Source organism: Pipistrellus kuhlii, unplaced genomic scaffold, assembly GCF_014108245.1.
Source record: "Pipistrellus kuhlii isolate mPipKuh1 unplaced genomic scaffold, mPipKuh1.p scaffold_m20_p_58, whole genome shotgun sequence".
NCBI classification, from domain to species: Eukaryota; Metazoa; Chordata; class Mammalia; order Chiroptera; family Vespertilionidae; genus Pipistrellus; species Pipistrellus kuhlii.
The window spans coordinates 1,008,844-1,035,536 of NW_023425560.1; the positions used below are offsets into that span (position 1 = coordinate 1,008,844).

The 26,693-nt window shown below is 68.6% G+C and overlaps 1 protein-coding gene and 1 pseudogene across 5 annotated transcripts in view; one reads left to right on the forward strand and one right to left on the reverse strand.

Moving 5' to 3' along the window:
- The first annotated feature begins 3,307 nt into the window (after window positions 1-3,307).
- The window catches only part of SH3BP2 (SH3 domain binding protein 2), a 33,887-nt gene continuing 10,501 nt past the window's right edge, over window positions 3,308-26,693 (forward strand). The window contains exons 1-3 of one of the 5 annotated variants that reach the window (XM_045573991.1): window positions 3,315-3,377; window positions 15,247-15,436; window positions 25,897-26,036. In XM_045573991.1, coding sequence (XP_045429947.1) covers window positions 25,901-26,036 — 136 coding nt within the window. In that variant the 5' untranslated portion in view covers window positions 3,315-3,377; window positions 15,247-15,436; window positions 25,897-25,900. Of the gene's footprint in view, window positions 3,383-15,246; window positions 15,437-16,203; window positions 16,446-22,713; window positions 22,884-25,896; window positions 26,037-26,693 lie in introns of those variants that run through there. The other 4 variants (XM_036417020.2, XM_045573992.1, XM_036417018.2 and 1 more) reach the window with 4 other exon arrangements.
- LOC118707192 lies at window positions 21,683-22,667 on the reverse strand (annotated as a pseudogene).

The window sequence follows — 26,693 nt, forward strand, 5'->3', positions numbered from 1 at the left end:
TGCCCCTTCCCCTGTCCCCCTGTGCCCCTCCCCCTGTCCCCCTGTGCCCCTCCCCCTGTCCCCCTGTGCCCCTTCCCCTGTCCCCCTGTGTCCCTCCCCCTGTCCCCCTGTGCCCCGGGCCTGACCCCTGTGCCCCTTCCCCTGTCCCCCTGTGCCCCTCCCCCTGTCCCCCTGTGCCCCTCCCCCTGTCCCCCTGTGCCCCTCCCCCTGTCCCCCTGTGCCCCGGGCCTGCCTCTTCCCCTGTCCCCCTGTGCCCCCGGCCTGCCCCTCCCCCTGCCCCCCTGTGCCCCGGGCCTGCCCCCCTGTGCCCCTTCCCCTGTCCCCCTGTGCCCCTCCCCCTGCACCCCTGTGCCCCGGGCCTGTCCCCCTGTGCCCCTTCCCCTGTCCCCCTGTGCCCCACCCCCTGTCCCCCTGTGCCCCTTCCCCTGTCCCCCTGTGCCCCTCCCCTGTCCCCCTGTGCCCCTTCCCCTGTCCCCCTGTGCCCCTCCCCCTGTCCCCCTGTGCCCCTCCCCCTGTCCCCCTGTGCCCCTTCCCCTGTCCCCCTGTGCCCCTCCCCCTGTCCCCCTGTGCCCCTTCCCCTGTCCCCCTGTGCCCCTCCCCCTGTCCCCCTGTGCTCCGGGCCTGCCTGGGGAGGAGCTCTCAGTGTGACCCTGTGGCCACTTGGGGGGCGGGGGGGAGAAGGTTGATGCTTGCAGCGTCCGCTGGACACAGGGACAGAGGTGGGCAGCTCGCCTGCTCCCGCCTGTCCTTGTGCTGCCCCCGAGGCCTGGTCTCACCCAGCCACGGACTGAGCATCCAGTCTGGGTCGGCAGGCCGAGCCTGGGGCAGCAGCGGTGACTCAGTGAGCATGGCCAGCCTGTGGGGGTGCTCCAGGGGGGCCTGAGCGTTACAAAAAACATGTAGGGGTCAGAGGGGGCCAGGGAGGGAGAGCACAGGTCGTGTGACAAAGTGACCGTGAAGCAGAGCCTGAGGGACGTGGGGGGTGCAAAGGCCCTGGGGTGGGCCGTGCCTGGGAGGCCGTGCTGAGCACGGAGGGGGCCTGGGAGGAGCCGGGAGGACGGCGGCCTGCGGGGAGGCCAGCGTGGAGCGGTGACGTGGTCACAGGTCAGGGACAGGCAGGGCCGGAGCTGGAGGGCAGAGGAAAGGTGTGGTGGGCCGAGAGGGGCAGGATTCCGGGCTGCTCTGCAGAGCACCCGCTGGGTCTCCCAAACGGGCAGGACCCCAGGTCAGAGGGGCAGGCCTCCAGGAGGCGCCGAGGTCCCAGCCCGCGGAGAAGGCTGGGAAATGAGGTGCTGGCTTTCCGGCCGGCAAACCTGCGACGTGTGGACCCCCAGGGAGAGGGCGAGCAGGCCGGGGGCCGGGGGTCAGGGGCTGTGGACGGGGCACACAGAGGCTGGAGCTGACGACGCGGCTGTGGGCATGGCCAGGGCTCACACCGGGGCCGCAGAAAGCCCACGGCTACGGGGCAGCGGGAGCCAGCAGCAGCAGGCGATGCCCCCTCTGCACATGGATGTTAATGGGCTCCTGCTGCCCATTGCAGCTGTGCCCGCCCTCGCCATGGCCTGGTGGGAGCCACATCCCAGACTGGGCCTCACCTGGAGAGGCCTCCGCCCTCTCCCCTGGCCTCGCCTCTGCTCACCCATATGCACACCCTCCCCAGGGGGTGCGGCCCTCCCCGCCCGCCGGTCCCGCCAGCCCTGGGTCCGGCCTTGGGCTCCGGAGTCCCAGGAGGGTGAGCAGCTGTCAGCCCTGGGGGCTGCGGGGCTGGGGTGCCGGGCACCCTGCTCGCCCTCCTCCCCCACACCTCTCCTGCTGACTCTCCAGCAGGTGGGACAGATGGGGAAACTGAGGCCCTTTGGTGGAAGACTCTCCCAGGCCTCACCCACCTCTAGCCGCCCCTCCCCTGGCGCTGCCCTTCCCCCCCAGCAGTCAAGCCAGTCCCGGTCTCTTCCCGGCGGGCTCAGAGCTGGCAGCGGGCTCTCTGGCCTCACACTGCCCCTGGCCTGGGTAACTCCTCTGACCCCAAGCCTGTCTCACCGGGGGGCTGGCTCCTTGCTGAGCAGGACTGGAATGGTGACACGGCCCGAACCTGGTCCAGGCACACCTCTGTGCACCCGTGGCCTGGCTCTGTCTTCTCGGGGGCCCTCAGCTCACCTGACCAGCCCCAGCCCGAGGCCCCCTGCTCTGCCTGGTCCGGCTCGGCCAGCCCTGCTGGACTCTGGCCCCTGGTGCCCAGCGCAGCCCAGCGGCCTGACCTTGGCCTCGTACCGGACAGGTCTCGGCCTTTGCTGGTTGGCTTCTTTCCTCCCCCCGGCCCCTTGGACTCCGGCCAGAGTCTGCTGTTCCCCAGCTCACAGCCTCCAGGGACCTGGGATTGGGGGTTCCATCCCCCACACCTCATCGGGGTGAGCACCCCCGGGCATGGGCCCCTTTTCTGAAAGGCTCCCCAGCTTTCGGGCCTAATCCCTCTCGCTAGATTAGAACACCTGCAATGTCTCCACCCTCACATCCCCTACCTGGCCCCTAGCCCCCCCAGCCATTTCCTCCAGGAAGCCCCTTCCTCCTGCTCCCGCCCCTTTAACAGGGTTGTCCAGGCCTAAAGCGGACTGGTGTCGCCCCCTGTCCGCAGGCGGTGGAGCAGCCCTGCTGTGAGCCTCCGGGAGGCAGAGTGAGAAGCTGCCTGCTTGCTGGGACTCCGGGTTGGAGCCAGATCCCTGGGCCTCGGGAGTCAGGCCTGGCCCAAGCGCTGGCCCCATTGGGAGTGGCCGGGGGGTGCCCGCCAGCGTCCCACCGGCCGGGTCCCCAGCAAATCCTCCTGTGTGGGAAGGGGTTCCCGGCCCTGCCGCCAGCCTGCTGAGGCCGCCCCGAGGCCCGGTGACCCCAGGGGACAGACACGTTTCCAGTTTTCCTGCGCATCGCATCCGTGTGCTGTGCGCGGGCGGCGTGCCCAGCCTGCAGCCAGCACCCCTGGTCCCTGGGAGCGGGGTGGGAGAGGCGGGGTCCCAGCACCCAACCTGGGACCCCCGCGACTGCGGGCTGCGCCTGCGGGACCAGAGCGCGGCGAGGAGCTCCGAGGAGCCTGGAGCAGGGCGGGGCCGGGCGCCAGGGGCGGGGCCGGGCGCCAGGGGCGGGGCCTGCAGGGGCGGGGCCTGCAGGGGCGGGGCCTGCAGGGGCGGGGCCTGCAGGGGCGGGGCCTGCAGGGGCGGGGCCTGCAGGGGCGGGGCCTGCAGGGGCGGGGCCTGACGGGGGCGGGGCCTGCCGGGGGCGGGGTGGCTCCGGGAGGCGGGCGGGCGGGCGGGCGGGCGGGCGGGCGCCCCGGGACGCCGAGCCGGGACGGCCCGGGAAGCAGAGCCCGGGCGGGAGCGGCACGCAGGCGGGTAAGGTGCGCGGCGGGTGCGGTGGGCGGGCTCCCGGGGTCGCCGGGGGCACCGGGGCGGGAGTCCTCGCCGGAGGGCGCCGGGGCCAGCGGCGCGGGGCGGGCAGCCGCGGGCCCAGCGCGGTCGCCCTCACTCCGGCCGGCACGGGTCCCCCTCCTCCCGGGCGCTCCAAGCGGCGGGTTCACTGGTGGGCGAGGCTGACACCGCGGGAGCCCCTCCTGCTGGGCGGGAGGGGCGCGGGGCGGGGGAGAGTTGGCGGGGGGGGGGGGGGGGGGACAGCTGCACGTGTGGGTTCGGCCCCTCGCCGCACCCCGCTCTTTCCTGCTGCGCTGGGCCTTGGCCTCCTCCCCCGGGGAGGGTGCTGGCCGCTGGTCCCTCTGGGCTGCGTGCGCTGCTCCCTCTGCCTCCTGCGCCGGGTGCCAGGGCCTGTCCTCGCCTGGTCAGCGCTGCCCACGTCTGTGCCACCCCAGGGCTGGCCGTGTGCTCTGTGACCTTGCTGATGAGGTGTGTGACCTGGCCCGGCGCCAAGGGCTCCACAAAGGTTACCTGCCTGTGGGAGAGGATGTTCCTGCCAGCCCTCCGCCCAGGGTTCCAGGTTCAAGTTCCGCCGGGCGCTGCCCCTGCCCCCAGTCGGCCCTGCTCCCCCTGGCCCAGACTCTGCGGGACCAGAGGGGTCCGGCTGCCCGTCCTGCATCTCGCCCACTGTGCCCACTGCCAGGACTTCCCTACAGGAGCCCCCGGGAGCCAGGCCTCGCTCCAGGGGCCAGGGCCCCAGGGGGTCCTCAGAGGAGTGAGGATCCTGTCAGTCCCCTCCCCCGTTGCTTTCTCTGTGCCCTGTGTTGGGGCACACCCTGCAGAGGGCTAGGCCAGTCCTGCCAGCCATGGGCAAGAGGGTGCTGACCGAGGGCCCGGCCTTTGGGGAGAGCCCTCAGGCCTAGGGGTCGGGAGGAGCCCCAGAGGCTGATCTGGGGGAGAGAGGGTGGACGCCCCGATATGTCTTGGCCCTTCCTGTTCAGAGGAAGAGGAAAGGGGGTGCTGAGTCAGCCGCCATCCCTCCCTGCGTGTGCACACGCCTGCGCACGCCCGGCGCAAGCCCACAGATGGGAAGCCACGGAGGCCCTGGGTGAGTCTGCCCGCCGCCATGGGCCGGCCGGACTGGCCTTCCTCCTCTGAGCAGTGGGCAGGGCACGCCCTTCTCTTGGAGCCTTGGAGCGGTCATGACTTCCAAGGGGCTGGGAGGCCGGTCAGCGCCCCAGCCCTGGGTGAGCAGCAGGGACAGCCGGGCCACCTCTGCTTGGGGTGGGTGGGGGTGGGACCGGACTGGAAGAGCTGGGCAAAGGGCAGGCTCCTAGGTCCCCACCCTAGGTCTCTGGGCAGAGGCTTGAGTCCAGCAGGAGCAGCAGACTGGGGAGCCACCGGCTCGTGGCTGCTGCCGGGAGCTGCGGGGGACGCCCGGGTCAGTGCCTGTTCCCGGCATAGAGCCGGTGCCCTGGTGCCAGGACCCAGGCCAGGCCCGGACCCGGAGTGGACAGGCCCCCGGGACAGAGGGCAAGGCCCGCTGGCGGTGCCACAGGGAGCAGCTCAGCCTGTCTGGCGGCCCTGCCGCCGCCGTCTCCCTCGGAAGCACTTTGATAAAAGGCGCAGTGTCTGTGCTCACACACCCTCCGGGCCGCGGGCGGGGTCTCCAGCCTCTCCTGGGCGCGGTGTTTACCTGCTGGTCCGCTGCCCGCTGGGAGCCCGGGGAGGACAAGGCCACAGCTGTGTGCTCCGCTGCCCGTGTGGCTGCGCCGGGGAGGGGCTGGGGCTCTCCCAGGGACATTTCCCTGGAGCACCCAGAAGCTTCTGCAGACGAGGTGCCGGCAGGCACACAGGCAGGCCTGCTGGGCCTGCACACCGGACACACACAACCGGGGCGGGTGGGCAGGCAGGCTCATGGGCACGATCACACAGGGCAGGAGGGCAGGCTCACAGGCCGCAGGCTCTGCAGGCTGGGACAGGGCCGGGCTGGCAGGGTGCCCTTTGCAGTTGGCCTCACCTGTGTCTAATTCTCGCTTTAGCTTTGGGACAAGCACACTTCGCCCTGGAAGGCCTACTACAGGGTTAGGGCTAGGGTTAGGGTTAGGGCTAGAGCTAGGGCTAGGGGTTAGAGGTTAGGGTTAGGGCTAGGGTTAGGGGTTAGGGGTTAGGGTTAGGGCTAGGTTTAGGGTTAGGGTTAGGGGTTAGGATTAGGGCTAGGGTTAGGGTTAGGGTTAGGGGTTAGGGTTAGGGGTTAGATATGGGTTAGGGTTAGGGTTAGGGTTAGGGCTAGGGCTAGGGTTAGGGTTAGGGTTAGGGTTAGGGGTTAGGATTAGGGCTAGGGTTAGGGTTAGGGTTAGGGGTTAGGGTTAGGGGTTAGATATGGGTTAGGGTTAGGGTTAGGGTTAGGGCTAGGGCTAGGGTTAGGGTTAGGGTTAGGGTTAGGGGTTAGGATTAGGGCTAGGGTTAGGGTTAGGGTTAGGGTTAGGGGTTAGGGGTTAGGGTTAGGGTTAGGGTTAGGGTTAGGGTTAGGGTTAGGGTTAGGGTTAGGGTTAGGGGTTAGATATGGGTGGGGGCAAGGCTTCGGTCGGATAATAACAGGTCCTTGTGGCGTAGCTGCTCTGGCAACTGTCGGGGTTCCATCACAGGCCCCTCGCCCCCCTCCTTGCTCCGCTCCGTACCCCATCTCTTCCCATCGGCTCCAGCTGCCACCACTGCTGTCTGGCCTCAGTGGACCCCGAAGCTGCACAGATGGGGACCAAGGCCCTGCAGGCGTCCTCGAGGCCCTTCCTAAGTGGAGACCGGTCCCTTCTCTGGTCCATTTGGAGACGGGTTGGCGCTGAGGGTGAGGTCAGCCCGTGCACCCCCAGCCTCCTGCCACAGCGTGACCTGGGATTGGTGTCCCCGAGAGCCAGGCCCTCCGGTGGGGCGGCCTGGTCAGATCTGCACCCCTTGGGAGAGTGGTGGGGAAGGATCCGGAGAAGCAGGCCTGGGAGCCCTGGGCTGGTGAGGGGCGTGGCTGGGGGGCCGCAGGGAGCCCTGCAGGACAGTGCTCCGCGGGCCTGAAGGCCCCTCTGCGATCCCCCCTGAGGGTCCCACCTCGGCTGCTGCCTCTGCTGTCTGAGGGCAGGCCGTGCTGGGCCTGGCGGGGCTGGAGGCTGGATGGCTGCACAGGCGCCACAGCCGCCCAGGCCTCCCTGCTGGTCGCCGGCTCCTGTCACAGCCGCCCCGTGCACCACCCTGGCCCAGGGTGGGTCTGTGTGAACCCCACGGTCCTCCTCTCGGCCTCCTGTCCTCTCTCCAGCCCCGTCCCCGGGAGTGGAGGCCGCTCCGGGACCCACCCGCGCTCTCTGCCGCCGGGCCCAGTGCCGGCTCCGGGCCACACAGGAGGGGTTGGGTAGCCAACCAGCAAGGCCCTGCAGACCCTGCTCCTCCGCCTCTGAGTGCCCAGCCCTCCCGGAGTCCGGGCCCTGGGGCAGGGGCTCCCGGAAACGGCTCCCCATTTCCTGAGAGCGCCCAGGAGGGTGAGGCGCTGTGGTTGGCGCTGCCCCTTTCTGGGCAGGAAGCTGCTGGGGAAGGAAGAGGATTGAGAAAGAGGACCCCGTCCTCGGGGAGGCCTGGAGCGCCTGCCCAGCCGGGGTTCCCGCCAGTCGGGCCTCCACGGAGATGCACCCACCCCTCCCTCATAGACGGGCACCCCTCCCGGTGGGCAGCACCCAAGGCTGGCGCAGGAGGTGCCGTGTGGGACCCAGGAGGGGGAGGGATGGGGGTTAGGCAGGCCAGTGACCGGCCGGAGCTCTGAGGGGCCAGGAGAAGCCAGCCAGGCTGGCGGCGGGTCGGGCCCAGGGGCTGGAGACTGCCACCCCCTGCAGCGGTGGCGAGGAGGCTTGGGCAGGGCCTGCAAGAGGGCGGGGGGGGGGGCCGCCGGCCAGGGCAGTCAGTGACCCCGACTGAGGGCCACTGGGCCCAGGGTGAGAGCTGGTGAGACGGGACCCGCCTGGCAATGCCCACCCTGCTACCCCCCCTTCCCCACCAGGCCTCTTTGCTGGCTTCTCTGGCAGCAGACCTGTGCCCCGTGGTCTCTGCCTGGGAAGGGGGTGTTCCTGCAGCACCCACTGAGCCGCACCTCCTCCCCCCAAGTCAGGCTGCCGGCCCCTGGCAGGTGCCTGGCCCAGGCAGGCTCTGCTGGGAGCCTGCGAGGCCGCCCGCTGGAGGAGAGGGTTGGCCCGTCCACGGTGGCCCCGTGATGGCTCCCCCCCCCCCCCCCCGCCCCGGCTGAGGGCAGGGCCGGGCGGGCGCCTCGCCTGGGTCCGGCGATCTAAGCCTCTGTGGGGGGGTGGGAGTGGGGTTACTGGGTGCACAGACAGCCCGGGCCTGGGGGTTCACATGGGCCTGGGGGCTCACTCGGGCCTGGGGGCTCACTCGGGCCTGGGGGTTCACATGGATCTGGGGGTTCACATGGATCTGGGGGCTCACATGGGTTTGGGCTCACTTGGACCTGGGGGCTCACACGGGCCTGGGGGTTCACACGGGCCTGGGGATTCACACGGGCCTGGGGGTTCACTCGGGCCTGGGGGTTCACATGGATCTGAGGGTTCACATGGATCTGGGGGCTCACATGGGTTTGGGCTCACTTGGACCTGGGGGCTCACTCGGGCCTGGGGGCTCACTCGGGCCTGGGGGTTCACTCGGGCCTGGGGGCTCTCGGGCCTGGGGGCTCTCGGGCCTGGGGGTTCACACGGGCCTGGGGGTTCACACGGGCCTGGGGGTTCACACGGGCCTGGGGGTTCACATGGGCCTGGGGGTTCACTCGGGCCTGGGGGTTCACACGGGCCTGGGGGTTCACACGGGCCTGGGGGTTCACTCGGGCCTGGGGGTTCACACGGGCCTGGGGGCTCTCTGGCCTGGGGGTTCACTCAGGCCTGGGGGCTCACTCGGGCCTGGGGGCTCTCGGGCCTGGGGGTTCACTCAGGCCTGGGGGTTCACACGGGCCTGGGGGCTCTCGGGCCTGGGGGTTCACTCGGGCCTGGGGGCTCACTCGGGCCTGGGGGTTCACACGGGCCTGGGGGCTCACCCGGGCCTGGGGGCTCTTGGGCCTGGGGGTTCACTCGGGCCTGGGGGTTCACTCGGGCCTGGGGGCTCACCCGGGCCTGGGGGTTCACTCGGGCCTGGGGGCTCTCGGGCCTGGCTGTGGAGGCCAGGCTCTGGCTGGAGCCGGCCACCCTGTGAGGAAGGGCCCGGCTGAGTCCTGGGGGGCGGTGGGGATGCGCTCAGCCGGAAGCCCTCCCCTCCTGCCTGAACTGGCTCTGCGATCCCCCAAACTGCCTGGACCCTGAGAGCCCGACCTGCCCTCCCCAGGGCACCAGCGGGTGTTGGGGTTACCTGAGCTTGGGGTGCCCTAGCTGGGCCGAAGCTGGCAGGAGGTTGTCAGTAGGACAGGGTGAGGTCAGGGAAGGGCGCCCGCCAGGGGGGGCCTGGGCTGCGGCTGAGCCAGCGGCTCCGAGCGAGGAGGGGGGATGGGGTGGGGGGTGCAGGGTCCCCTGAACCCCTGGCCTTGGAAGGGGACAGTGTGCAGGGCAGATGGAAACCCCCTCTCGCGCCTGTCGAGTGCTGGGCTCAGAGCCCGGGGAGGGGCAGGGCGGCTGGGGGCTGGCCCCTTCCCACCAGCCCAGGCCCAGGGCCAAGCCCTCTCCTCACAGGCTGTGAACAATGGGGCAGTGTGAGGCCCGGACTGTGGTCAGCCAGGCCCGCAGGGCACGAACAGGGGGTGTGCACAGGGGGCGTGAACAGGGGGGTCCTCACGGGGGGGCGTGCACAGGGGGGTCCTCACAGGGGGCCATGCTCAGGGGGGTCCTCACAGGGGGGCATGCACAGGGGGCGTGCACAGGGGGGTCCTCATGGGGGGGCATGCACAGGGGGGCGTGCACAAGGAGGTCCTCACAGGGGGGTTCTCACAGGGGGGCGTGCACAGGGAGGTTCTCACAGGGGGGCGTGCACAGGGGGGTCCTCACAGGGTTGCGTGCACAGGGTTGCGTGCACAGGGGGGCATGCACAGGGGGTCCTCACAGGGGGTTCTCACAGTGGGGCATGCACAGGGTGGTGTGCACAGGGGGCGTGCATAGGGGGGTCCTCATGGGGTGGCGTGCACAGGGGGGTCCTCACGGGGGGTGTGCACAGGGAGGTCCTCACAGGGGGGTCCTCACAGGGCGGCGTGCACAGGGGGTTCTCACAGGGGGGTGCGCACAGGGGCGTGCACAGGGGGGTCCTCACGGGGGGCGTGCACAGGGGGGTCCTCACAGGGCGGCATGCACAGGGGGTTCTCACAGGGGGGTGCGCACAGGGGCGTGCACAGGGGGGTCCTCATGGGGGGCGTGCACAGGGGGGTCCTCACGGGGGGTGTGCACAGGGGGTCTTCACGGGGGGGTCCTCACGGGGGGGCGTGCACAGGGTGGTGTGCACAGGGGGCGTGCACAGGGGGGTCCTCATGGGGGGGCGTGCACAGGGGGGTCCTCACAGGGGGGTTCTCACAGTGGGGCATGCACAGGGTGGTGTGCACAGGGGGGTCCTCACGGGGGGTCCTCACGGTGGGGCGTGCACAGGAGCCAGTGGCCATTAGCCATCCTGTCCAGCCCAAGCCCAAGCCCAGGAGCAGGCTGTTCTCAGTTCCCCAGCTACACGCTGGCCAGCTGCCTCCTCCTTCCCTCTTCGGCCCCTCTGCCTCTTCCTGTGCCTCTCAGCTCCCTGCCCCCTCGGCCTGTCTCTGCCCCTTGCCTCTGGGAGACGGAGACCCCGGAGACCCCTGCCCGGCACCCGGGAGCTGCTCCGGGAGGGGGTGGCGAGGAGGTACCCGGTGAGGACAAGGCCCGGCCCTTCAGTGTGACCTCCTAAGGCCAGCCTAAAGCTTACTCAGGAGCGAGCAGCTGCCCAAAGCAAAAGATGCTCAGAGGGGGAGCATCGACCAACAGCGGCAAAGGAAAAATGTTTGAAAACAGCTTAAAACTCACATTAGTGATGGAAGGGGAAAAGTAGGTTAAAACGGAAGAAAGACCGAATCCTAAAAGGCTGAAGTCAGTGGGAGAAGGAGGTGCCCCTGTGTGTAGCCGGCCCAGCCTGACCCTGACCGGTCCAGCCGGGGCAGAGCGGGCATCGCCAAAGGAGCCGGGCCCGGGATGCAGTGCCAGAGTGTGTGGGCTGAGGGAGGCCCTGTGGTTTGAGGGAGGCCACCGAGGCATGACGGGACGAGAGCGGTGAGTAATGGAACAGATGGCTGAGCAGCCGAGGCCACAGGCAGCGACGGATCAAGGCCGGTGACCCCGCTGGTCTGCCCTGGGATGCCCTGGACTGGCACCGTGGACGGCAGGTGCCCACGCAGCATGTGGCAAGGCTGACCTTGGCCTCCACCCTGGGCTCGGCGAGACACAGTGGGGCTGGATCGCTCTGGCTGCCTCCTCTACCCGCCCTCCCCTCGCCCCCATCTCAGCTGTGTTCCCTGTCTCCTCGCCCTGCCGCTGGGATCTGGGCTAAGCAGGGTGCCCTTCACCCCCAGACACCCTGGGCCCCAGCACTAGGCCACGTGCCCCTGGGCAGTCCTGTGAGCCGCCCTCTCATCGTCAGGACGCTGTTACCCACAAACCCGTGTGGGAGGCAAGGGAGAGAGGCCCCGGAGGGAGTGACTCGCACCCGGTCCCCAGTGGAAAGAGGAGAGGCCGGGACTGGAGGCCGGTCCTGAATGGTGCTCGGTGCTCGGTGCTCAGTGCTCAGTGCTCAGTGCTCGGTGCTCGGTGCTCAGCCGGTGTGAGAGCCTCCACACACAGTGGCCTGGATTGGGCCTGCCCCTGTCCCCGTGTCTGAAGGCTGGTGCCTCCTCGCACCCTGACCCCAGGCCCTTTGCACGAGCTGCTGTGGACCGTCGCTTTCCGTGGGCTCTTTCTGCTCAGCCGCGCTCGTGGGAGGTTGCCCCGCACGCTGGCCGTGTGTCACCGGGCCGGGCGTCGCGGTGTCACGAGGGTGTGAGTCAGAGTGCTGCCTCCCCAGCAGACGGGAGCCCTGGCTGGAGGCGGCCAGCTTGGATCCTGAGGGGCAGGGTGTGGGCTCGCAGGCGGGAGGCGGTGCCCCATGGGGACTCGGGGTCGGGGCGATGCTGGGTGCAGGCCCCCGGCCCAGCGGGGGCACAGCATGTGCCCCGGCCTCGGTTTCCTATCGCCCAGCGGGGTTTGGCCACAGCTTTGTAGGAGCCCCATGTCTGGCGCCGCGGGTCTCCTTCGCTCTGTCTGCACAGCCCAGTGCTGTTCCCAGCAGCCCCTGGGACAGCCTGCCTCCCGGGGGAGCCCAGAGCCCCCAGGGCATGGCCGCTGTGAGCGTGACCAGTGAGCAGGGCCGGAGGGCCGGGGAGGGGCTGTGCCACCGGTCCTGCCCCCTCTGAGCTGTGCCTGAGGCAGCCCGGCATGCAGCATGGCCTCTGCCCAGCAACCCTGCGGCTGCCCCTGGGCTGGCGGGCGACCCCCCAGGTGGGAGCCCCTGAGAGTAGGCCCTGGGGCCCCCTCTGCCCTCCTCCTGCCCCTCAGGGCCAGGCCTGGCAGGAAATGGGCGAGGTGGCTCGGGCCCGGGGTCACATGGGCGGTGCTGGCCGGGTGGCCGTGGCTGCCTCGGCTCAGCCTCAACTTCCTCCTCGGAGAGCAGCGTTCAGCGTGGGAGCGGGGACTGCGGCTGGAGCTGACACACTGGCCGGCTCCCCTTCCCGCCCTGCCATCGGCCAGCCGCCATCTCGAACTGGCTGCAGGCAGAGTGCCGGCCCACAGGCCTGCCGTGGCCTCAGCAGAGGGCGCTGTCCCCGGGAGGGCTGCCCCTGAGTGGGCGCATCCTGCCCCTGGCAGCCGGGAGGCAGGCCGGAGCCAGGTGGGGCCGGGCGCGGTGGGTGTGGGAGCCCCCTGTGGGGGAAGCGGGTGGGCGCCGGGATTGGGGAGGACCCTCTCCTCCGTGCCTGGTCAGGTGCTTGCCAGGTTTCCGCCCGCCACGTGCCCTTGGCCCGTGGGTCAGCAGCAGGGGCAGCCCTGCCTGCCCGGGGCGGGCGGGGCAGCGGGCGGGGCTGCAGGCTCAGGGAGGGAGCCTGGTCCCGGCTCCGCACGGGGTCTCGGTGTAGGTCTGTGAGCGAGGACACTGAGGCGGGGCCCGGTGCCTGGCTGAGGCCCCTCAGGGTGCAGAGCCGGTGCCTGCCATGCAGCCAGAGCGCCGCTGAGATGGAGGCGTGGGGTGTTCAGGTCAGCTGAGTGGTTTGATGAACTGGACCCATGGAGAGAGGGGCGTCCATGCTGCAGGCGGTGCCCCAGGCGTACCGGGCGCTGCAGGGTGGACACGGGTGCAGCTGTTGCGGGGGAGGGCAGGCAGCCCACAGACAGACGGACAAGCGTGGGGGTCCTGAGGGCAGCCTCTCCTGGGAGCGGGAGCAGGAGGGCCCTGCCCACAGGCAGCCATGCGGGTGGCCGGCTCCAGCCTGAGCAGTGAGGTCTGAGCGGGGCCATGGAGCGGGGAGGGCGGCTCCTTGGATTGAGGGAGCCGCTGTGGCTGAGGCCTGGCCCCTACCCCCCAGGCGGCCTTCCCGATGTGGTACCAGCTCAGAACGGTGGCGGGAGCGCTGTGGTCCAGACGGCTCCGAGAAGGCTCTTCCTCCCCAGCCGGCCTGTGAGGACAGAACCCAGCGCCCGGGGCCCTGGGGGACCCTGCCCAACAGCCCGCCACCTGGTCTTCGGACAGCGCCGCCCAGGGGCTGCCAGAGAAGGAACCTGAGGCTCGGGGTGGGCCACAGGGTTAGGAGCAGAATGAGCCAGGCCCGTCCCCAAGGAAGCCCATGCTCTAACCCACATGTGTCAAACACAAGGCCCGCGGGCCAAATCCGTCCCGCCAGGCCTTGCAATGTGGCCCACACCGAGCTGTCATCACTGCACTCCGATGCATTTCCATCACAATGACAGTTTATGACTGTTCAGTAAACCATTCGGCCCGCGATTTAGGCTGGATTTTAGATTTTGGCCCCTTCTCTGATTGAGTTCGACACCCCTACCTAACCACTGCCCCACCCCGCTCAAGGTCCCTGAGGGTGGGGCAGAGTCTCATGGTGGCAGATATGGACTGAGTGCCGCCCAGGGGTGGCCCCCCACGTCCCCGGCAGGGTCTGGGGCCTCGGGTGCCTAAGCTGGCCTGGGGTGAGGCAGGGAGCCTCTTAGGCCAGGCGGGGCGGGCAGGCAGGAACTCGGGGTGGACGGGCCCTCGGGAGAGTTTTCTCAAGCAATTGGGAGGTGGAAACTCGCCAGTGTTATGATGAACTGAAGTGTGAATCCTGGGCCGCCTCTGCCCTGTGGTTTGAGGAGGGAGAGGCACAGGACAGTGACACCCCAACCTGCCCCCCCATGGCCTGCGTGGCCCTGGTGCCCAGGACAGGGCCTCAGCCTGGAGGCCCTGCCCGGCCACCTCCCCAACCCCCTCTGACCACCCCAAGTGCTGTCCTCCTGGGCGCTTCCCTCCAGGGCTCTGCACCGCTGAGACCCCTGCCCTGAGGCCCCCATAGCGCCCCCCCCCCCGAGACCCCCGCCTGAGATCCCCTCCTATCCCCCCCGCCCTGAGGCCCTCCCTACTCCCCCCCCCGCCCTGAGGCCCCCCCACCCCCCTGCTCCGAGGCCCCGCCCGCGCCCCCGAGGCCCGGCGCTGTCCGAGGCTCCGGGAGAAGTCGCTCCGCTTGGGGGCGTTGCAGGCACCGGGCGGAGGGGAGGCCCAGGCTGTGGGGCCGGAGCAGCGGGCTGGGTGGGCGCAGGTTGGGCACAGGGCCCAGAGGAGAAGCCCACCCTCCCGCTCAGCCTCCGTCCCCGTTGGCCCAGGCCCCTCAGGCGGTGGCCCCCGTGCCCGCCTCCTCCTGCGCCTCCTGGAGGCCCTGGGCCTGGGCCGAGGAGAGGCCGGGGGCCTGGAGCCACGGCTGCCTCTGGGCGCCGGGAGGTGGCGGCTCCCGTGGGCCGTCCGGGCAGCCGCCCTGCCAGTCCGTCCCTGGAGGGTCAGGGGGGCTGGGAGCGCAGGCCTTTGTGCTTTACTGACTTCAGAGAGGAAGGGCGAGAGCTCGGCGATCGCTCCTCCGGCACGCCCCTCCTGGGACCGAGCCCACACGGGCACTGGACTGTGACCTGGTTCACAGCCGCCACCTCAACCACCAGCCACAGGGCCGGGCGCCACGGCTCCTCGCCCCACGCTGGGCGAGGGCAGGCCTGCGGGGTGGCCAGGCGGCGGCGTGGCCATGCGTGTCACGTGACACCGCCCCGCTGCCCACTGGGCCTGCCTCCGTCGCGGGGGGCTGGGGTCCCCCGTGACCGCGCTGGTGAGCAGGGCTGTGCCTTCAGGCGGGAGATTTCGGGTGAGGTGAGATTCTAGATGGTTCTGTCTCCAAGGAGGAGGGAGCGTCTGTCGGGAGGGTTAGGGTCCAGGTGGACACTGCGGTCTTTGAGACAGGGCCCAGGGTGGGGGCCGGAGCCGGATCCCACACTGGGCGGAGCCCCGGAAGATGCGTGAGCGAGGGGTGGGCGTGGGGCTGCAGGGCCTCGCCATGCCCGGACGCTGCAGGGAGCCAGGCCGGGCAGACGCTGGCCCACGGGCTGCCGGGTGAGAGCAGCGGGAGGAGGCACTGATTTCGCCGGGAAAAGGATGGGAGTCCCGGGGCAGCGTGTCCCACGCCGGGGGCTCCCACAGCCACCGCCCTGTCCGGGAGGCCGGAGGTCAGGGGCAGGCGGAGGCAGGGCCGCTCCCGGGCCTGTTGCTCATCGCTCTGTCGCGGTCTGTCTGCACCGACGTCTCCTCACGCACCTTCTGCTTCTCACAGGGACCCTGTCCCCGGCTTCGGGCCATCGGCCGGTCCAGGACCAGGTCCCGAGTCAATGCCACATGCAAACCTGCCCGGCGCTGGCCTGGCTCCGGAGCCGTGGGACCCTGAGCCCCGAGTGACGCTCCCCCTTCTGTTCCTGCTGACCCTTGGCCCCGGCCGGGCCTGCTGGCTGCGCCCCCGCCCCCCGGTAAGTGTCCTGGGTGTGGAGTGGCAGGGGGTCCCTGACACTCTGAGGTTCCGGCCGTGGGGTAAGGGAGGGTGAGTGGGAGACCAGAGCCGGGCCTGACTCCCGGCTCCAGGTGAGATAAAGCCAGCAGCGCCCTCCGTGCCGGCGGGCGGGCGGGTGGGCGGGCGGGCGGGCGGGTGAATGCCCAGTGGTGATGCCGCCGCGGGCTGGGAGGGCACATGGAGAACCAGGCCCCGGGGCGGGGGTCCGGGAGGCCACACAGCCCAGGCCTCCTGACTCAGCCTATCGGGGGGACCGGGGTGGGTCCCTCGGAGACCCCGGTTCCCAGCCCCCGCGGGGTGGGCCGGCTCCCCCTGGGCTGCGTGTGGCTGGGAGTGGGAGCTCCGGGAGGGGAGGGCCAGGCCGGGACTGGAACCGGGTCCTTTGGTGACAAAGGGGAGAGCGGTGACCGGGTGTGGCCTCGGCGGGCAGGGTGCTCAGGCTGGCGGAGGAGCGTGCTGGGGGTTGCCAGCTGGGGGCGGGGGCGGGCCCCGGGTCTGGCAGGGCTTCTCAGGGCAGGGAGCTGGGCCTGAGCTGGGACCCCAGGGCTCCGGTGGTCTGGGAGATGCCCCGGCAGCGGCGCAGGGGGCCGCGGGGCTGGCAGCTTCCTCGGGGGCACGGCCTAGCGGCTGCGGTCTGCCCCGGGGCCGGAAGCAGCCCACTCCGGCCGCGGGCGAGCGCGCACGGCCAGCGCGCCCCGGCTCAGCGGGCGGAAGGCAGGAAGTGCGGGCGGACCGGCTGCCCAGGGACCGGCAACAGGAAGTCCCCGGAGGGAGCGGCCTGGAGCCACAGGCCCGAGGCAGCCGCCGTCACAGGGCCCGGCAGCGCAGGCGGGCAGCAGGCCTCGCCCGGAGAGATGCCGGCCTCTGCCCCGGGCCCCTGAGCCCATGTCCTCCCGGGGCCCCAGGACACCTGCCCCCACCCCGCCGCCCGGCAGGAGGACAGCCATGTGCTGGGTCAGTGCCCTCAGGTCAGTGGGGCCCTGGGCCTGGGGAGGGGGTGCCGCCAGAGCCGGCAGAGCTGCCTGGGGAGGCCGGGGCCAGGGCCGGAGGGAGCAGAGGAGGGGGCGCTGGGCCCGGCTCTGGGCACGCAGCTGGCAGCTGGCAGGGAGGCCGGGCAGCATGCCTGGTGGGGCTGAGCCTGCCCAGAGCACACCCTGCGGGTGGCCTTGGCCTCTGGGACCTGTGTGTGCACACACTGGGTGTGAGTGAGTGTGTGGTGAGTGTGGTGAGTGTGTGTGTGTGAGACTGTGAGTGTGTATGTCTGAGTGAGTGTGTGAGTGTGATGGTGTGAGTGTGTGTTGTGAGCGTGATGGTGTGAGAATGAGCATGTGAGAGTGAGAGCATTGAGTGTGATGGTGTGAGTGTGTGTGTGTGTGTGAGTGTGATGGTGTGTGTGAGTGTGTGTGTGGTGGTGTGTGTGTGTGTGTGTGTGAGTGTGATGGTGTGTGTGAGTGTGTGTGTGATGGTGTGAGTGTGTGTGTGTGATGGTGTGTGTGAGTGTGTGAGTGTGAGTGTGTGTGTGTGACTGTGATGGTGTGAGTGTGTGTGTGTGAGTGATGGTGTGTGTGAGTGTGTGTGTGTGTGTGTGTGTGTGAGTGTGATGGTGTGTGTGTGTGTGTGTGTGTGATGGTGTGTGTGAGTGTGTGTGTGTGATGGTGTGTGTGAGTGTGTGTGTGAGTGTGATGGTGTGTGTGTGTGTGTGTGTGTGTGTGTGTGAGTGTGTGTGTGATGGTGTGTGTGAGTGTGTGAGTGAGCCATGCACTGAGGGCTCGGACGCTGTGTGTGGGCCCCTGGCTGCCAGCCGGGCGCTGTGCTCAGGGCCTGGCACAGAGCCGAGGAGCCGGCCGGGGCCCGCGGGCGGGGGCTTTCCTTGTGAGTGTGTGAACGTGTGTTGGGACGTGTGGCTGCTCACGGCCGTCATCGAAGATGTAGGTTTTGCTTCTTTTATGGAGAAAGATTCCAGGAAGAGGAAGGGGAAGGGGAAACCGAAAGGCAAGCCCTGACGAGCGGGGTGAGGCGTCAGGGCAGCTCCGGCCCTGTGCCCTGGGCCCTGGGCCCTGGGCCCTGTGCCCTGTGCCCTGTGCCCTGGGCCAGCTGGGGGCCTGGCTGCTCCCGGTGGGGCTGTGTCTTCTCTGACCTTGGTCTTCATCAGTGACGTGGGTGACGCCGGTTCATACCTCTGGGGATGCTGGGATGGCGCCCTGAGCTGTCCATGGCGAGGGCCCCGGGCCTCTCCCGGCCTCAGTGTCCCAGTCTGTGAAATGGGAGTAAGCGCCGAGCCCGGGCTGTGAGAGCCGTCAGGCTGACCTTGGTGCTGCGCGTTGCAGGGCTGGGTGGTGAGGTTTTGGCAAGGCCCACCTCCTGCCCAGGGCACAGAGCTCGTACGGAGGCTCCTGACAGCCCGGAGGCTGTGGGTGTGGCCATGCGAGCCAGTGAGCCAGCGGGCACGAGCAAGGGGTGTGTAAGAATGCATGTGAGTGTGTGCATGCACATTTGAATGAGGGCACCTGTGTAGTGAGTGTGTGTGGACCAGTACTGAGCCTGTGAGTGAGTGTTACATGTGCATGTGTATGTGTGAGTGGCTGTTACGTGTGCATGTATGTGTGAGTTGGTGTTAAGTGTGCATGTATGCATGAGTGTATTAAGTGTGCACATATACATGTTAGTGTGCGTTAAGTGTGCATGTATACGCGTGAGTGTGTTATATGCGCATGTGTATGTGTGAGTGTGTTATGTGTGTGTGTGTTGTGTGCATGTGTACGTGAGTGTGTGTTATGTGTGCCTGTGTATGTTTGAGTGGGTGTTACATGTGCATGTATATGTGTGAGAGTGTTATGTGAGCATGTACATGTGTGAGTGGGTGTTACTGAGCATGGGAGTGTGCCCTGGTGTGAGTGTGACTATGTAAGTGCACACGAGCGGTGAGGAAGTGTGCGGGGTGTGAGTGTGTGAATGTGTGTTGGGATGTGTGGTGCCCACACGCTGGCCAGCCCGTCACCACTGACAGGAGCGCCCTGACTCTGGTCACACGAGGCGCCAGTCCCTCACGGTGCCCACGGCGTGTCTGCAGGTCCCACGGGAGCCCAGCCCTCCCCAGACCCCACTTGGCTCTCATGCACGGCTCACACCATGCACACCCACACACGCACACACATGCACGCACACACGGGACCTCCTATGGACGCACTGCCCGTGGCACGCGCCCTGTGGACCGCAGCGCCCAGCTCCAGGCGGCCGGCCTGTGGCGAGCACCCCGTCCTGGGCGCAGCCCCCACAGCCTGACTTCCTGGAACACGCTGGGGCTGCGGCTGTGCTGGAGAGCTCACGGCCTGCTGTCCCCGCCCCTGCCCCCCACCCCCCGGCCTCCGGTCCCTGGGGGCAGGAGCAGAGCCGAGCATGCCCAGCGCCCAGGTGCCTCTTCCCGGGCACCCCAGCTGCGTGTCTCCAGGCCCTTGTCCCGGCGCCGTTGGCTGCAGGGACAGAGCGCCCTGCACCACAGCTGGGCCGCTGCCAGCTCACAGGGTGGCCGGGCCGGAGGGTCAGCCGGCGCCCTGGGTGTCCTCCCCAGGCCTCCTTGTGGAGGGAGCCGAGGCTCAGTGGGGCGCAGCCTGGAGGGACTGGAATCCAAGTCTCCAGCAGTGCCCCCCCCAGCTCCCAGCGTGGCTCAGCAGGCACCTAGCATCCTGGCGAGGGGCACCACTGGCATGTCTCCCCCAGAGAAGGGGTCAGGTTTCCTGTGGGTCCCGGGGCGAATGGGGTGTAACCGCCAGGTCACTGGGCCTGGGGCGGCATGGCAATGAGAGAGACAGCGAGGCAGGCGAGGCTGCCTGGACGAGGGGTGACCCCGGGGGACTCTCCTCAACTTTCTCAGGCTCCGATGGGGTCCGTGAGCCGGGCTGAGAGTCCCCCCAAAGCTGTGTGGTCACTGTGGCCACCACGGCCTGCCGTCACCGACACTCTCAGCCACCAGTCCCCCCTCACTCTACCTGGCCAGCTCCGGCCTCCCGGTCAGCTGTCAGCACCCCCCAGGTGAGAATGGAGGACTCCCCCAGGCGGGGAGCAGGAGAGTGGGCGCCGCCTGTCCTCACAGCAGCTGCCTGTCCCGTCAGGCCCGGAGGGTGCGGCCAGCGGCGGGGGCTCTGTGCGGGCTCCCGGGCCTGTCCCCCGCCCTGCGGGGTGGGCACGCCGCCTCCTGGGGCCCCGGGCGCCCCGGGTGCTGGGCCTGAGCTGGTGAGATGGGGTGGACAGTGAGGACCGTGGCGGTCGGTGCTTGGAGGGTCACAGGGCCCCGCGGAGGTCAGGGCAGACTGCCAGGAGGGAGCGGGACCTCAGCTCATTTCGGGGTGGGTCAGTGCCCGGTCTGGGAATAAGACGGCTTTCGTGTGTGGATCCTGTAGCCAGCCCCAGCGGAGCCAATGGCGTTTGGTGGGTTCCTTGGCGTTTCCCACACGCACATCTCGTCTGTGCGTTTAGCATAGGGGTGTCGAACTCAATCAGAGAAGGGGCCAAAATCTAAAATCTAGCCTAAATCGCGGGCCGAATGGTTTGCTGAACAGTCATAAACTGTCGTTGTGATGGAAACGCAGCGGAGTGCAGTGATGACAGCGCGGTGCGGGCCACATTGCAAGGCCTGGCGGGACGGATTTGGCCCGCGGGCCTTGTGTTTGACACATGTGGTTTAGCATCTTCCTCTCTGGCGGGAGGCATGACCAGCTAGATCAGTGGTTCTCAACCTTCCTAATGTCACGCCCCCCCCCCTTTTTTTTTTAAATATATCTTATTGATTTTTTACAGAGAGGAAGAGAGAGGGATAGAGAGTTAGAAACGTCGCTGAGAGAGAATCATCGATCAGCTGCCTCCTGCACACCCCCTACTGGGGATGTGCCTGCAACCAAGGTACATGCTCTTGACGGGAATCGAACCTGGGACCTTTCAGTCTGCAGACTGACGCTCTATCCACTGAGCCAAACCGGTTTCGGCTGCCTTGGCCCTTTAATCCAGCTCCTCGTGTTGTGGTGACCCCTGACTGTAAAATTATTTCCGTTGCTACTTCATAACTGTAATTTTGCTACTGTTATGAATCATAATGCAAATACCTGTTTTCCGATGGTCTTAGGCAGCCCACAGGTTGAGAACCGCTGCTGTAGAGCCTGAGACCATCGGAAAACACAGATATTTGCATTACGATTCATAACAGTTATGAGGTAGCAACGGAAATAACTTTATGGTCGGGGTCACCACACGTGAGGAGCTGGATGAAAGGGCTGTGGCATTGGAGAGGTTGAGAACCGCTGGGCTAGAGCCCCAGGACCAGGTTAGGGGGCAGCAAGAGGGCCATCCTGGCCTTGTCCTGCCTCCGGGAGAGCTTCCGCTGTTCCCTGTTCCCGGTGTGGGGTGAGCCAGGGCCTCCCAGCTGCAGGACTGAGGGCGGTCCCCCCGTCCGGGATGTGAAGTGGCGTTCTTATCCGGAAAGCGTTGTCCATGTTTGTCACATGCCTTTCTCCCTGAGACCATCATGTGGCTTCTGTCCTTCATCCGATTGATCCGATGTGTCGCCCTCCGGCCTGCCTCGGGCCGCTGCTGGGCTGGTGAGACGTCTGTCTGTCCGTCCACAGGCAGGAGCCTCGGTCTGCGGTGTCCCCGCGGTGACTGCATGTTGGCGTCGGTAATGCGGTCCCTCTCCTGTGTGTGCCAGTCTGAGAGGTGAAGGGGGGAGAGGGGAGGAAGGAGGCGGGACCCGGAGGGCAGGTGGGCTTGAGGAGGCCCTGGAGGTTCAGACTGGGCAGACATGCCGAAACCGGTTTGGCTCTGGATAGAGCATCGGCCTGCGGACTGAAGGGTCCCAGGTTCGATTCCGATCAAGGGCCTGTACATTGGTTGCCGGCACATCCCCAGTTGGGGCGGTGCAGGAGGCAGCTGGTCGATGTTTCTCTCTCATCAACGTTTCTAGCTCTCTATCCCTCTCCCTTCCTCTCTGTGAAAAATCAATAAAATATATAAAATTTTTTAAAAAAGAAAAAAAAAAAAACAGACTGGGCAGACAGGGATGGTGTGTGTGCCTGGGGGGAGGGGGGAAAGGGGCGTTGCGGGGGGCGGAGCCCTCACCTGCCCGCGGGGAAGGGGCGGGAGGGAAGGTGCGGGGCGAAGGGGCGGTGCGAGGGGCGGAGAAAAGGGGGAAGGGGCGGTGCGGGGGGCGGAGAGGGGGGGGAAGGGGCGGTGCGGGGGGCAGAGAGGGGGGAAGGGGCGGTGCGGGGGGCGGAGAAAAGGGGGAAGGGGCGGTGCGGGGGGCAGAGAGGGGGGAAGGGGCGGTGCGGGGGGCGGAGAGGGGGGAAGGGGCGGGGCGAGGGGCGGTGCGGGGGGGCGGAGGGGGGGAGGGGCGGTGCGGGGGCGGAGAGGGGGGGGAGGGGCGGTGCGGGGGGCGGAGAGGGGGGGAAGGGGCGGTGCGGGGGGCGGAGAGGGGAAGGGGCGGTGCGGGGGGCGGAGAGGGGGGGAAGGGGCGGTGCGGGGGGCGGAGAGGGGGGGAAGGGGCGGTGCGGGGGGCGGAGAGGGGGGAAGGGGCGGTGCGGGGGGCGGAGAGGGGGGGAAGGGGCGGTGCGAGGGGCGGAGAGGGGGAAGGGGCGGTGCGAGGGGCGGAGAGGGGAAGGGGCGGTGCGGGGGGCGGAGAGGGGGGGGAAGGGGCGGTGCGGGGGGCGGAGAGGGGGAAGGGGCGGTGCGGGGGGCGGTTGCGGGGGGGGCGGAGAGGGGGGAAGGGGCGGTGCGGGGGGGCGGAGAGGGGGGGAAGGGGCGGTGCGAGGGGCAGAGAGGGGAAGGGGCGGTGCGAGGGGCGGAGAGGGGAAGGGGCGGTGCGGGGGGCGGAGAGGGGGGGGAAGGGGCGGTGCGGGGGCGGATAGGGGGGAAGGGGCGGTGCGGGGGGCGGAGTGGGGGGCGGAGAGGGGGGAAGGGGCGGGGAAGGGGCGGTGCGGGGGCGGAGAGGGGGGGAAGGGGCGGGGAAGGGGCGGTGCGGGGGGCGGAGAGGGGGGGAAGGGGCGGTGCGGGGGGGCGGAGTGGGGGGGGCGGAGAGGGGGGGAAGGGGCGGTGCGGGGGGCGGAGCGGGGGGCGGAGAGGGGGGGAAGGGGCGGTGCGGGGGGCGGAGAGGGGGAAGGGGCGGTGCGGGGGGCGGTGCGGGGAAGGGGCGGTGCGGGGGGCGGTGGCGGGGAAGGGGCGGTGCGGGTCTCACCTGCCCGCGGGAGGGGCGGCGGCGGGCGCGGCGGCATGGCGGGCGCGGGGCTCCGGCCGCGGGGCTGGGGTCCGCGGGAGCCGAGCGCCTGGGGCGCGGCGGCGGGGAGGCCGGGCCGGGGGCCGTGCCGGTGCGCGCGGGGCCGGGGGTGCGCCCCCCGGAAGCCGGCCGTGCCCGCCGCGTGGCCGCCGTGAGTACCGGGCGGGGCTCCGCGGAACAAAGGCGGCGGCGGGGCTCCACCCGCGGGCCGGTCCCGGCGGCGCCTCGCTTTGGGCCCGGCCGCCGGGATGGGCTCCGGGCGCGGGATGGGCTCCGGCCGCGGGGTGGGCTCCGGGCGCGGGGCGGCGGGGTGGGGCCGGGGCGGGAGCGCCCGCGGGCGGAGGGCTTTGTCCGGCCGGGCTGGGCTCACCCCGGGGTGCGGGTGCGGGGGGCGGGGGCCGCACGGGGGGCGTTAGAGGCTGGGTCTGGGGGTGGGCAGGAGGCCCCTGTGAGGAGGGCCCAGGCCGGAAGGGAGCAGCAGCCTGGCAGGTTTGGGGGCAGCCGGACCCTGGAGGAGGTGCAGGCGGGCGGGGACCGGGAACATGGGGCCTGGGCCCCTGGGAGCTGTCACATCGCGGGGGGCCGTGCAGAAGGGTCAGCCTGAGGGCGGGACGCCCCCATCCCTGTGCTCCTTGGAGCGGGAGACTTGGTTCTTGTCTCGAGGGAAATACTTAAATCCTGAGACGAAGCGTAGCTCCAGCCGGTGTCGCTCAGTGGATAGTGTGTCGGCCCTCACACGGAAGGGTCCCAGTTTCGAGTCTGGTTAAGGGCACGCACCTCGGTTGCAGGCTTGATGCCGTGCCCTGATCAGGGGGCGCGGGTGGGGGTGGAGTGGGGGGCATGCGGAAGGTGATGTTTCTCTGTGTTTCTGCACCTCCCTCCCACCTCTAAAACAGCGGTCGCCAACCTTCCAGTCCTCAGGGACCACCAGGTGGGGACCACTGCCCTGAAAGGTCGACAGGGAAAAAAAAGGTGTAGAAAAGCAAGCAAGAGTTTGACTGATGCCCCAGCCCAGTGGTTCGCAAACTGCGGCTCGAGAGCCACATGCGGCTCTTTGGCCCCTGAGTGTTCTAACACCGCTCCTTCAAATAGACTCCCCAGGCCGAAAACGGACGTCTGCGCATGGGCCACGAAGTCTCAATCTCACTGTATGTGCGCCCACATGTGGTTTTTTGTGGAAGAGCCAGACTCAGGCCAAAGGGCCGCATGGGGCTCGAGAGCAGCAGTTTGCTGTCCACTGCCCTAGGCGGGACAGTGGATAGAGCATCGGCCTGTGGACTGAAGGGTCCCAGGTTCAATTCCGGTCTCGGGCACATGCCCAGGTTACAGGCTCAATCCCAAGTGTGGGGCGTGCAAGAGACAGCCATCAATGATTCTCTCATCATGGATGTCTCTGTCTCTCCCTCTCCCTTCCTCTCTGAAACCAATAAGAAGATACATACATATATAAGGAAGTTACTGACTGCGGTAAAAACGTGCTCAGGACAGTGGAACGAGGAAGGGCATAGAAGCAGCAGCAGCAGCGCCAGGCCGGCTGCCTGGCTCCCTGGGAAGTGAGAAAAGGGGGCCCTGGAGACAGGGTTGGGGTGAGCCAAGGGCTGGTCCTGAGGGGACCCTGGGAGAAGGGGACGTGCCTTGCCCTGAGCTGTTCCTCCTGCTGGGGAGGTCAAGGAGGTCTAACCACTCACCCGCCCTCCAGGTGTGCTTTCTGGTCCTGGTCTCCCATTGGTCGGCTCCAGTGCGGGAGGCTGGCCCGGAGGCAGCCGCGGCATCACTGGCTGGTTTTGCTGCTTTCCTGGGCCTGGGGCTGACCACAGCTGAGGCCTGGATGTTCTCCTGAGGGGGGAGGTCCGGGGTCAGCAGTGTAAGCTAGGGACGAAAAGGCTGCCCTGGGGCGAGGGCCTTGTGTTCCCAGTCTTGCCCCTGCTCGGCATCAGGGCTTTTTGCCCTGGTGCGGGGCTGTGCCTGGCCCATCGTCCCTGCCCTGCTCCTGTCTGTTTATAGTCCCTGGGACCAGGCACTGGGTGGTCCTGGCGGGGGTGAGGGTGTGCTGTGTGCCAAACTGCCTCTGCGCTGTCCTCCAGCGACGGAGGCTTAGGGGTCCCCGGGAAGGCCGAGCCAGGACAGGGGCCTGGGTTGTCTGACCCAGGAGCTGGGGGCTGGTGGCTGCCTGCGTTTCTGCTTTCTGGTCAGGGCCTTAAGGAAAGGATGGACAGTCCCTGGCTGGGCGGCTCAGTGGTTAGAGTGGGTGAGCTCCCTGGGCAGGGCACATACAGGAACCACACAGTGAATGAATGCCTGAGCAAGTAGAACAGCAAATCGACATTTCTCTCTCTCTCCCCCTAACCCCTTCTCTTTAAAATCAATAATAAAAAAATAATAAGAAAAAAAAGAAAGGGGTGGACAGAAGCCAGCTAAGGGCAGGTAAGAGTCGAGGGTGGGGTTTCTGGGGCCACATCCCTCCCTGCTGAAGGTCGGAGCTGGTATGGCGGGTGCCCAGGGCCTGCCCCAGCCCCGTACCTCTGTAACTCCCTCCTTCAGGCTGTGACTCACCACCTCCTCCTGGGAGCCCTCCGGAACGGAATTTCCTGTCCTGGGCGGGGCCCCATGATAGACTCACCTGGCACTGGTACTTGGTGGTTATGGCCTGAGGCTTGAGTTTCCTGGGCTGGTGATTTCCTGAATTCCCTCTCCGCCGTCCCAGCCTCCAGGGGCCTTGAGCTCAGTAGGTGAGAGCTGAGTGAACCAGAAACAGGAAAGAACACGCGCAGCCCTGGCCGGTGTGGCTCAGCGGATAGAGCTCTGCCTGTGGGGGGTGGTCCCAGGTTTGATTCTGGTCAAGGGCGTGTCCCTTGGTTGTGGGCACATCCCCAGTAGGAGGTGTGCAGGAGGCAGCTGATCGATGTTTCTCTGTCCCTCTCCCTTCCTCTCTGTAAAAAACCAATGAAATATATTTAAAATGAAAGAAAGGACACACAGCTCTCAGGGTCCTGGGGCACCCGGTCCGTGGCCGAGCGGCGGGTGCCTGCCTCCGGGGTCCCCCTGGAAGCCCGGGCCTTCAGAAGGCCGCCTTCCCACCCTCCTGCTGAGCCTCCCTGCCGCCAGGACCTCGGTGCTGTCCCTGCAGTCCCGCCCCGGCTGAGACATCTCTGCTCTCATTGCAGCTTCATGGCGGCCGAGGAGATGCACTGGCCCATCCCCATGAAGGCCATCGGGGCCCAGAACCTGCTGACCATGCCCGGGGGCGTGGCCAAGGCCGGCTACCTGCACAAGAAGGGCGGCACGCAGCTGCAGCTGCTCAAATGTGAGCCCGAGGGGGGCGCTGACGGGGGCGCGTGGGCAGAGCTGAGCCTCCGGCTCCTTCCGTGGGGGCCCTCTCGGGTCCCCCCCCCCCCCCGGTGGCCGCCAGCCTGGGGGCCGGAGGTGGCCTCTGCTCGTGGGTCCGGGAGGGGCTCAGGTGGTGCGGAGCTGGGCACTTGGTGACAGTGCCGCCCAGCTGGGCAGGCTGAGCCCCGTGCCAATCCCAGACCCCTCGAGCTGTGAGTGTGGGGCTGGGCCCGGGACCGCAGCTGGGAGAGGGGAGCCTGGCCCGGGCCCAGAGCATCCGGCCTGCCCGTCCCTCCGGGTGCTGCCTGGTCGTGGTGCCCCAGGCTGGGCACCAGCTGGTCTGCCGTCTCTGGACAGGGTGCCTCCAAGGACGCGTTGTCACTGCCCTTCCTGGGCCGGTGGGGCTGGCCGGGGTGAGGCAGTGGAGAGCAGGGGTCTCAGCGGCACTGCTCAGCCTGGGGTCCGAGCCACACTCTGGACTCCTGTGCCTCCTCTCTGTGCCCCTCCCTCGCTGTGCTGTGCCAGCCTGGGGTGGAGGCAACTTCCCCGCAGCCCGCAGCTCCCAACGAGGCGGCTGGGCCCCCCCAGGCCTCTGGCCCTGCTCTGGCCTTCCTGGAGACAGCCTCCCAGGCCT